This window comes from Cicer arietinum, chromosome 5 (genome assembly GCF_000331145.2).
Source record: "Cicer arietinum cultivar CDC Frontier isolate Library 1 chromosome 5, Cicar.CDCFrontier_v2.0, whole genome shotgun sequence".
Taxonomy (NCBI): Eukaryota; Viridiplantae; Streptophyta; class Magnoliopsida; order Fabales; family Fabaceae; genus Cicer; species Cicer arietinum.
Window position 1 is genome coordinate 41,761,916 of NC_021164.2, and position 12,188 is coordinate 41,774,103.

General features: G+C 28.1%; 1 protein-coding gene across 1 annotated transcript; it reads left to right on the forward strand.

Annotated features, from left to right (window-relative positions):
• The first annotated feature begins 2,187 nt into the window (after positions 1-2,187).
• Positions 2,188-2,998, forward strand: LOC101499066 (mini zinc finger protein 3-like). Its single transcript, XM_004499389.4, has one exon. The coding sequence runs from the start codon at positions 2,462-2,464 to the stop codon at positions 2,735-2,737; it is 276 nt and encodes a 91-aa protein (XP_004499446.1). The 5' UTR covers positions 2,188-2,461; the 3' UTR covers positions 2,738-2,998.
• Positions 2,999-12,188: the final 9,190 nt, after the last annotated feature.

The following is a 12,188-nucleotide window of genomic DNA, read 5'->3' on the forward strand; positions in this document are numbered from 1 at the left end:
AAAGGGAGAAATAAAATTAAAGAATATTATAAATATGAAAGGACTTTTGGGTATTTTGTTTTTAAAAAAAGAATGAGGGGTGTGGGTAGTAAAGTCAGGGGTGTAGGTAGCATTATTGTTGATTAAAAAAAAGTAATTTTGACTTTAAAGTTGAACGGAAACATACAACAATCATCACATGTTACCTAACAACAATACTAACATCAAACCGTACATGAATCACACAAATTACATGCATTAGACACATAACTTAAGTCATTAACAATGAACAACACATCAATACATAAATCAAGACATATAATCATACTCATTTATGATGCAATCACACACTTATAATTTAATATTATTATTCATACACTAAATATCATATATGCAAGAAATGTGATCCCCTGTACAATGTAAGCCCCATACCTCATTGATGGATTCAATCACTTACAAATCGATGAATCCTACATCGACCATGGGTCTTCAAGTCCATAAAAATCAGCCATGATCAAGGAAGAAAGATAATGATCACTTCGAATTTGGATCTAAAATAATGAATTAAAAACAAGAATAATGGTTAGGGCAAGGTTTTTGAGAAAGAATTTAAAAACATAAAATAAATCATATTTTCATGACTTATCGAATGAATTATGAACAATGAGTAAGACACTAGATTATAACTCTTATTTATACAATCATTCAACAACCAAAAACTTTGAATTCAGATTACAAATGAGAAAGTTGTGAATATTTTAGTGTTTCTCTCAAATTTCACCAATTTTGATCACCAAAGCAAGATACATGAATTTAGCCTCTAATTAGGTTTAAAAAGTGGTTCTAGGTCATCGAGTTTGTTGAGGTAAAAAAGGATCCAAGTTATTTAAATAAGTTTGCGATAGATCAAAAGTTAAAAACCACAAAAATATCGTTTTTGTTACAACTGCAACAACTACATTGCTTCACTGTTTGGACCATAAATTAAGCTACAAAAGTGATATTGACCCTTTCTTGGTTGAGTTGGAAAGCTAGAAAACTATCCTACAAAACTGATAGAAATAACCTTAAACCAATTCAAAATCTAAAGATGTGAATAATGCATTTGAAGTCTCAAATGATGCATATAAGTCGTCATCTAAGTTGATTTGCTTTTGAAAAGGGATTCTAGAGTTATAAATATCGGATTACAGTCAAATCAAAATCAATTGAAAGATAAGATGAATGATTATACCATTAATACAATGTTCTTATCCTAGTTTACTCCTTAAAATTGCTAAATATACAAAGTAAATTAAATATTTAACCTGATTACTAAATTTTATATGAATTTGTAATATTACAAAATTTGGGGTTAGAATAGACTAATCGTTATAATAGAGGTGGTCTTGGTATTAGGATGACCAAAGTCACTCAAAACTTCATTTAAGAGAGTATAAGCAATAACTCAACTAAAAAAGTCTTCATTATTCTTATGAGTTGTTTAGGTTTGTTGTCATACCTCTAAAAAAAGGTTTGAGAGTGTACTTCTTTATTGTAATATAGTTGCATTTCTTTTATCGAGTACCTTCTATACTCCCTCAATATTGTTATTTGAAAAATTCGTTTATTCAATTAAATACACTAAAATTAGATATCTCTTTTATTTATATCAACATAGATATACACACTATTTTTTCATAGATCCATAGAGACTTAGGTATAGATATATTTTAATACTTCATTTGTTTTACAATAATTAACTTATTTGTAAAAAATATGTGTTCCTAAATTAACTTATTTTATGGTTTTATAATAATATCATTTAATTAATACTATTTACATCATTTTTAATGTAATTTTTTCTATTATAAATTTATGAGTTTGATAATATATTTATATCTAACAAAGATAATTTTAAAAATTATATTTTTTTTACTTTCATTTATATATATCTTAAAATTTTTAAATTAATATATAAATAAAATGATGAAATGACTCGATTGTTATGAGACAAAAGTAATATAAATCAAATCAAATCCAACATGTGATTTTTTATGGCCAGTCCTCCTCTTTTACGCATTTTTCATAGTTAGGATAAAAGAAAATCAATACGTGTCACATTTATATTGAAATAGGATACCACATATATTCAAAGAACTATTTATTTCACTTTTATACATAGGGACCAGGTGGCCCAATATATGTCGTCACTCATTGGTTGAAATATATGAGCATAAAAAAGATAGTAAAATAAGGCTGCTCAATATACCACAAGAATCATGTTCTTCACATCTTTTCTCCTATTTCTTAACCCAAACAAGACATTCACAAATTCACACACTAGGGTTAGGGTTAGTCACTAGCAATTGCACACTCACTTGTATATATATAGCTAGAACCATCGCTATAATCATAAAATCACCATCCAACTAATTTATGAGAAAGAATTGATTGGAACCTATAAAAGTGCTTCTATATTATATATAGGGTTTTTGAAAGTATGAAGAAGAGACAGGTTGTTGTTAAAAGAGATGTGGCTAACAACACTTCATCTTCAGTGATAAGAAATATTAGATATGGAGAGTGTCAAAAGAATCATGCAGCAAATATTGGAGGGTATGCTGTGGATGGTTGCAGAGAGTTTATGGCTAATACAGGGGAAGGAACAATTGGATCTCTTACATGTGCTGCTTGTGGTTGTCATAGAAACTTTCATAGAAGAGAAGTGCACACCGAAGTTGTTTGTGAGTACTCTCCGCCTAATTCGAGTCGCTGATACCGTCTATTCATCTATCTGTCTATTTTAAGAAAAGTGTTCTGATAGGTCGAAATATTTCACATTTCTAATTTTTTTTAATTTATTTTTGCACAAGAAAGATTTAAAATTACAAAAATCTTGAGAGTTTGTGTATCAAATTAACTGATTGAATTTTTATTTCTATTTTTTATTCTGTGAGCCAGCTTGGGATTAATTACCAATAGAAGGATATTTATTCTTGTAAAAAACTTTCAAACTTCAAGATTTGTGCTTTCTTTACTTCTTTTCCTTTCCATTCTTTTAATTTCTTGTTAGAGTAATCGATTTCTTTTCTTGTAACCTCTTTATTTCATTTCTTTTAGTTATATACTTTGAGTGGGGAATAAAAACATTGCTTTATTGGTAATTGTATTGCACTTAATTAATTAACTAGTGAGGTTTCCAATTTTGCTCCGGGAATAGAAATATTCATGATCAGTGGGTTTGTTAGCATATTGTTACAACTCCATTAGTTAGTTTTTTTTTTTTTAAGATTTTTTTTTTTTTTTTACAAAAGTATATCATAAGAGATCTAAATCCAGCATCATAGCGAGATGAACTCTATCTAGTACCCATCTTTTATGAAGTGGTTAGGTAGTTAGATTTCTTAATTCTTCACAAATTCTTTATACAAAGCATCTTAATTATCATGTACTCGCTTAGTATCTTTTATCAATCAACTAACTTTTATAGTGTTAATTATTTTAATTTAATTTTTATGCTCTGTGGATGTAAAACTATGAGTTTAATGTACTTATGTATCAGAGTCTAATTTCAAACCACGAAACTATAAGTTATGGATCCAATTGAAAACATTACAATTTAATAGCAAAGAAATATTTATCTAAGTAGTTGAATCAATTACTTATCTACAAATAAATGATAATAAATTAGTGAATTATTGTTAGTTTCTAAATTTTTATCCAACGTACTAAAGCTTCTAAACTATTTGTAATCTCATCCAGTGTTGTTTAGCTCATCAACATGTTCAATATTGTAAATTTGGGTCATATTATACACTCAATTAAACTGTATATTTATTTGTGCAAGCACTAATAAAAGCAATTATATAATCAAATGTTGGACTTATTTGTTTACTATTTTATAAATAAAAAATGGAGAAAGAAATTTTTTTATTAATCAAAGTTGTACTATTGATCATTTTATCTTGACGTTACAAGGTTAATCTCTTGTTACTGAACTAATTAATACCTGAACTAATACCTTGAATATTATTTATTTACTTAACTTGCAAGACTATTAAAAAATGTCTTTATGTGTTTTCTACTCTTTCCATGTTTCATTTCCCACTCCTGATTGAGACAACTAGACACATTTATTTAGCACTTAGTGGCACAGCCACAGCAAATATAGAATGTGAGTTCCAGATATGAAATCTGAAGGCTCACCTTTTTTCTACATCATAATTTTATTTTATGATATTTAATACTATAGATGAGAAATTGTATATTATGCTGAGGAATTGAAGAGGATGCATAACCACGTATTCTTTCTATTGTCATGACTTTAAAAGCAAGAAAACAAGTTAGTGCATATGTGATGAAAATATATTATCTTTGTCCCAATCATGTAGTCTTTGATGTATCATAATTGTTTAGAGCCCACTTGTGTTCAATCATGACGAAGATATGCCTTAAAATATTTCCATCGATTTGTATATAAAGTTGTAATTGACTAAAGGTTAAGTTGCATAATTAATATTGTTGTGGGGGTGACCACCTCTCTTTTGTATAGTCAATTGAATAGCTTACACCACAAGGGTTGTTTTAGGCAAATTCTAATATCAATCTGGATATATAAATTCTTTAAAAATGTTAACAATAATAGGCGCCGTCTCTTAATAATAAATGTTAATAATCATTTTTATTTTTATTGAAAAAGTGGCTTAAATAATATTAATTCATTAGAACAACAAAAATTAAATATTTGTCTCCTATTGTATCAACCCTATTCAAGTCATCAATATTTATATTTGTCTCTTAATATTTGTTAACAATAATAGGCATCTTCAATCAAGTCATCGTTTTATCTATAAAGATAATGAGGTTCATGAGTATGGTTTTAAATTGCGGTTGGTTGCGATAATAGTTACATTGCAAACTCTTATATTGCAGAAAAATGCGGCTGATACAACCATAATTGTGGTTGTGACGTCGTTGCAGAGAACTGAAAATCTACAATATCGCAGCTACAATTGCAATTAAAGATTGCAATTTAAAACCAATCATGATTTATGAATTTTGAAAAATATCGTCGATCGTTGTTAGAATTTCTAATAATCTTTAAGTAATAATCTACGGTGAACCATTTATAAAAGTAATTTATTGTATAAATCATCGTGGTTTCATTGTTGTTTCAATAATGTCAGAAAAAATATTAAAGCATGCAAAAACCATGTTACATGTATCTTTATTAACTTGGAAATGGCATAGTTGGACTGCCTAACTTTTTACTTGTGATCTATATGGGCTATTCAATAGTTTATTATTGTTCGTTATGAACAAAGAATATGCACGAATCTAGTCTTTCTTTTTGGAAGAGCATGATTCTTGTTTTTAAATAATAACCATACTTATCACTTTGATATGAGTGTAAAGATGCAATTAATTTTGGTTTATAATTGTTCTATAATATCTATTATAAATCCCCTCGTTTGGTCGTTCTGTTAGGCTGTATTAGGTTAGAATATCCTTTTACTCTTCTTTCTTTACATATTTTTCATTAAAAAAAAAAAATAGCTACCTAAGTAATTAGTATAATAAGCTACTAGATTGTCATATTTTGCTAATTTTTTTTTTTTATATAATACTATATGAACCGTATTTTAAACTATAAATTTATTTAGAAAATTGAAACTATAATATTGTGCTTGTGAAGTATCTCAAAAGGCCTTGTAAAAAAAAGTTTCACAAAAGGCAAAAGAAATTGTTTTAATTGCATCATATTTCCATGTACAAGTATTAAAGGTAGATCAAATAACTATATATTGATATAAAATATACCAATGGCCAAAAGAAACAACTGAATATAAATAGGGTTCGTTTTCATGAAGAGTACTTTAATTTTAGAGGCCCAATGATCGATGTTTTTCATTTATAAAATTAATAAACCATTCTGAAATAATGAAATAATGAAATGGCAGACATAACAAATCACATAGTCACTCGAGCATGGTAAGGGTATTGTAGGAAATCAAATGTGCAAAAGAGAAACGATTAAATCATGCATGTGAGGCCACTAATTAGGTATAGATCATAGTTGGCCTTAGAATATGTCTAAGTTATGTCGGGGATAGATGAGAGTGAATGTCCTTGTTTGTCTTGCTCATCCTCACTTTCTTTTGTTAATTTGGCTAATATTCTACAATATGCAAGCTCATTAAAAGCATCAAAAATCTCTTTATGAGTCAAGCTTTACCACCTCCTCTAATTCTATATGTATTGGGAATAATGGTAACCACAATTTTCTTTTATAAGGAAAACTATTATTAAAAGGAGTACAATAAGTACTCCAATCTTTACAACATACAAAAGGGTCAAACACAATGTGACACCAGAAATGATGGGTCTATCTTTTATGAAGGGTTAAGGAGCTTTTACCAAATTATGTAATAGAAAGTTACATAAAAATTTATTACAACAAACCCTATCAATTAACAGGTCAATAATGGGCCTGTGTAGACAAACCAATTGATCAAGACCCAAATTTATTAATTTCTTAATAGTATTATAGACCTCAAAAATATATTACTAAAAGATAAAAACTCACTTTGTATCATAGGGTCTAAAAATAAAAAAGTTCCATAATTCAAAAGAAAAAAAGTCCAAATTTTGTGACAAATATAAAAAAAATAGAATTAGAGTTTTAATATTATTGATGTTATTTACAAGTTTTTATTTTATTTTATGTTATTGATGTTATTTATAAGTTTTTATTTTATTTTATGTTATTGATGTTATTTACAATATAAATAAAAAAAGAACAATTCATTTTAGGCTTTAGTGTTTTTTTTTATTAAGAGTGCAATTTTAAAGATTATAACAGAGTTTTCAAATTATTTGAAACGCCCCTGTTAATCAAGCTTGGTTTTCTGACACGGTGGTTAGACAAGTTGGGAATAGATTTACTTGATAATGGCCGCCACAAGTTGATGAGACAATGTATCCTAAATTTAGGATATTACATGGAGGAAAGTTATTTTTGTTTGAAAATAACCGTTGTTGGCAAATTTATTTCACCTTCTTGAAGGAGTCACTACAAAATTTTGTCCTACGGCAACATACAATAACTGTTGCGTAAAGTTTATAAAAATTGTTGTCGTAGTTTATTAGAATGATTTTTTTTATCTTTGGAGAACCGAGACGTTGCTTTTGTATTATGCAACAATTTTGTTTAACTTTCTTTAAAACAACACTTTGATAAACCCGTAGTCATAGCTATCATTTACAATAAAAAAATTTCAATTTACAACGACGACTATTTTAAATCGTTGCCAAGTTATCTTTAGAGAACAAGTTTATGGATGAACTATCAACGGTTTTACACTATTCTTTTTGTAGAAATTATTTTTACAGTCTTTTTAATCACTCATTATAAGCTACCGCAACGTTTTTTAATCATTACAAAAAAATAAAATATTTTTTATAAAAAAAAATATTGTAAATTATTGAATTTGAAGAAAATAATTTTAGTAAAAATGAAATTGTATCAATAATACAAAATTATCAAACACTTCAATTGGCCATTAAGGGGATGTGATTGTGAGAATACCACTTTCATGCATCCTAAAAAAAACTTCAAAAAAAATTCAATTTTATTTGTTTGATTGGTAAAGTTTATTCTCCCATGAAAATAATAATCATCATCTATAAAAAAAATAAAAAATAAATAAAAAACTTAGGCATCAATTGTTGTAACATTTTATTAAATATTTTATTTAATTATTACATTAATTCCAACATTGTTACATAGACACATATATTTATTTAATAATATTAGCTATATATCAATTAAGAGCCTTAATTGATTAATGATAAAGCTAATTAGATTTCTAATTAGATAGTTAATTAAATATTTAATTAATTTATATGAGGCAAAAAAAATATAGGTGGATGTTCGAAGATCCATTTGGGAGTAATGAAAATTCAATTGACATTACCACTGTATATAGGCTATGGTCTTCAATATACACAAATAACTTATTCTCACCATTCTCATATGAAGAGTGTTCAAGACATTAAGAATACTAATTGAGGAAAAACCACACTAAAAATTCGTGTATTCTTAAATTTCATCTTTGATTAATCAAACATGATATAGATCCTAAAATATGAATGCTCATATTTAGTTGTTTCTGCACTTGGGTATGATTATATTTTTAATCTGATATTGAACATATCTTGTATATAATTGATAAATTAAATCTAACAAATGATATCAGAGGTGGTTGATAAATTAAATCTAACAAGTGATGTCAGGGCAAGTCTTCATGTCTGATTTATTATGATTTTTTGGCTGATATCTGTTTGAGTTGCAATTATCTACAGTTTATTTTGATGAAATGTTGTGTACTGAATTGATTTTGTGATTTGGTTTAAATTTATTTCACGATTTGGATTTATTTGGCAAACCGTGAATAGTGTTGTGGATTACAATTTTGGATCAAGAAAAAGAATTTGTTTCGTTAGTGGTAATCATATATTTGTGTATATGTTTTTTTAGAATTGTTCTCACTATACAATAAATCTTTGAATATATAAATTTGTGTAAGTAAATCGAGTTGTTATTTATGTTAAAGGTTTTTTTTTATTGAGTGTGTATATATACTATTGAGACAAAATCTCAATTTAATATTTTGATGAAAACAAACAAAAAGTTAATTAAGAATTTTAATTATGATTCTAAGTGTTTTGGTATTGTGTGCTTGAGTGTATTAATCAAATATATAATCCAAGTAAAGCAATAATAAATCAGCATGAAAAGCAAAATCTGAACAACACAAGAAAGGATAAATTTCTTAGTAAAATCTGGAAAACGGAGAATGTTCTCGAGTTTCAAGAATGATTGTCACGACTCCAAAACCAATCAATCTCCATTAGTTCAAAGAAGATTATGCCTCTGAATTTCATGTTAATGTTATCAGTACTTGGCAAGGAACAAGTAGGAATCATTCTAGTCAAAGAATGCATTTGAATCACAAAGAGAGAAAATCACGAATTAGCAAGACTAGACAAATCTAAACATTCTTAACAGCATTCTGATCAATCTGGACAGCAGTGTAATATCAGTCTCCAGATTGATAAACATTCTCCAGCTTGTTATACTTGATCTTCAGCAGCAAACATCTTTCTCCAGAATGATCAGACCAGTCTCCAGATTGATTATCAATCTCCGTTTATGCAGAAGTTCAGTATCAATCTCCATATTTCTGCAGAAGTTCGTCATCATTCTCCAAGCTGTTTTGACAGAATTAAATCTCCAGATTGAAGCAATATCATCAAAAAAAAATATATGAGGTATAAAGGACCACTAAACACAAAAGAAATCTGACCAAGAACGAAGAAAAACGTTCAGTCAAACAAATTTCACAAAGTGTTCAAAGGTTGGAATATTTTTACTCAAATATATTAGTTTTGGTCAAATGTGACATAGCATTACCAAAATCTTTTGACCATTATTAAATGTCCTAAAAGCTTATAAAAGGAAGACCAAATGCTAAAGGAAAAATCAGAGCTTCAAGTACTAAGCAATTCATTACTCATTTCAATCATACTTGAATTTCTCTCACTCACATACATTGAATCAATTCTGATTTTTCTAATTCGATTCATAAAATCATTCTCTTGTATTTCTCTGTCAAAGAATCAGAACTCAAACAAGTGTTGAACCTTCTCTGATTCTAACAAAACAATCTCATCATTATTGTAAAACTCAAACTATAAGAGTTTAATATAGTTTGGGTAGATTGTAAGAAATCCTATCAAGGTTGATAGGTGACTTGATTGAACTCCTTTCTAGATGGAAATGTTTTAACTTTGTAACATATCAAAGTTGATCTGAGCTAGGTGCTATAAAACCAAAAAGTTTCTTTGTTTTAAACACTTAGTGGAAAATCTCACGGTTGAGGACTGGACATAACCCTGGTTGGTTGAACCAGAATATATCATTGTATGATATATCTTTTCTTATCTATTTATTGGTTTGTTGAACCAGAATATATCATTGTATGATATATCTTTTCTTATCTATTTACTTTCAGTTTGATTGATTATCAAGTTAAATACATAAATTGAATTACTGATTTTAACTAACCAAAAACGTTCTCCGTTTCTGGTTAAAATCAAGAGCATTCTCTGTTTTATGTTTTCACAACCAAGATCAATCTTGAGTTATTTTCTTAAGTTTTTAACAATAATTTTTAAAATGGTGAATTTACAATTCAAACTTCCATTCTGTAACACCCTTTTTTTTAATTAATTAATTTAAAATCATTAGTTTTGTTTATCCTTTTATTAATTTAGTATGACGATAGTAAGATAATTATTCTTTGAATGTTTAATTATTTGATAAAGTATTTTCATATTAAATAATTTATTATTGGGATTTTTATTATTGACTAATTAAAACTCGTAGAAATATTTGTCTTAGAGTGAACAATGACCAAGCCAATTTTGACTAAGTCAAAATTTAATCACTCACACTACTATTTTTATAACTGTATTTTATAAAATTTAGTTTATATGGTGTCCATTCAAATGTGTAACTAGCAAGAATAAATACATGAATGCCAATTAATTCTTAACGGTTGGTCATTGAATGGCATTATTTCAATTTAATTCCTTATTCATGTGTGCGATTAAACTCAATGAAGAGAATTATTCAGTCTCTCTGATCAGCTTTATGCCTCCTTTGTTAGTCACATACACCTCTCCTTCTTAGAACACGATTAAACTTACAGTAGAGGAAAATAAGTCATAATCACTCACACGCATTACCAACACTACATTTATCTCAAATATTTTCTAAGCCACTCAAACAACCATCCTTACATTCCCTAGCTTTTTGATCAAAGCTATAAACTTTTATTAATCTTGGTGAGATTTTCGAGGGCTATATAGTGGTACGTGGAAGGAAAGCGTCCGAGGTAAGGTCTTTTTCCCCATGCAGAGTTATGTTAGATATTCTCTCTGATCAGCTTTATGCCTCCTTTATTAGTCACATACACCTCTCCTTCTTAGGACACGATTAAACTTACAGTAGAGGAAAATAAGTCATAATCACTCACACGCATTACCAACACTACATTTATCTCAAATATTTTCTAAGCCACTCAAACAACCATCCTTACATTCCCTAGCTTTTTGATCAGAGCTATAAACTTTTATTCATCTTGGTGAGATTTTCGAGGGCTATATAGTGGTACGTGGAAGGAAAGCGTCCAAGGTAAGGGCTTTTCCCCATGCAGAGTTAGGTTAGATATTAGATTAGCGATTCGTAAGATATTGATATGATGTCTGGATATATTAAAAGAATAATGTCGATTTTATTTTCGTCGTAAAGAAATTAACTATCATGCTTTGATTGTTTCTTTTGAGTAATATCTATATCTTGATGAAATTAATTATAGAATTGTATTTTATTACCATACCTTCATCAATATGTTTGTTGTGAAGACGTTCAATGCCATACATGTTTTAGAGTACTTAATTATAAAGTTATAATTTTTAAAATGATGTAGTCATTAACATGTTTATTATGATGTATTTAATTTTAGTCCTTGATTCTTGAGTATTTAAATTTTAAAACTTGACTTTTATGAACAATATATGTGTCTTGATGAAATTGATGAGGATTTTATTTTTCATTTAACAATATGAGGAAATTGATTTTTGAATGCAATAATGAATAGTTTTCTTTGTGGTTGCCTAAGTGGCTGGTTATTTGTGTATGATTTTTCTTTGTGGTAGCCTAAGTGGCTAGTGATTTGTGCATTTCGAACATCATTATCATTTTCATGACATACCATATGCATCTTTGTGGACGCCTTAGTGGCTGGTTTAATTTTCCCCATTAGTATGGGTGACTTCTGTGTGGACGCCTTAGTGGCTGGCTATATCCGGATCATGTATGTTTAGGACATGCATAATTTGCATACATTTTATTGCCATTGTTATTTTTATATAATTATTTGTTCTAAGGTGAGTTACTACTTGTTGTTTAGATATATTTTATAATTTTTTGATACACCTTATGAATTATAAAAATCAATTTCTCTAAATCTTTTATTACAAAAATATTTTATATTTATATTTTATGGTTGTTAATTTATTATTTGGTCTAATTTTGCCGTGGGATGAACTGACCCCTTACACCAACATTTAGGTACTAACGATCTCGAAGAGTTGCATGC

Bases quoted from the DNA above. Each gene is read 5' to 3' on its own strand.
- LOC101499066 (XM_004499389.4), top strand. From the start codon at position 2,462: ATGAAGAAGAGACAGGTTGTTGTTAAAAGAGATGTGGCTAACAACACT.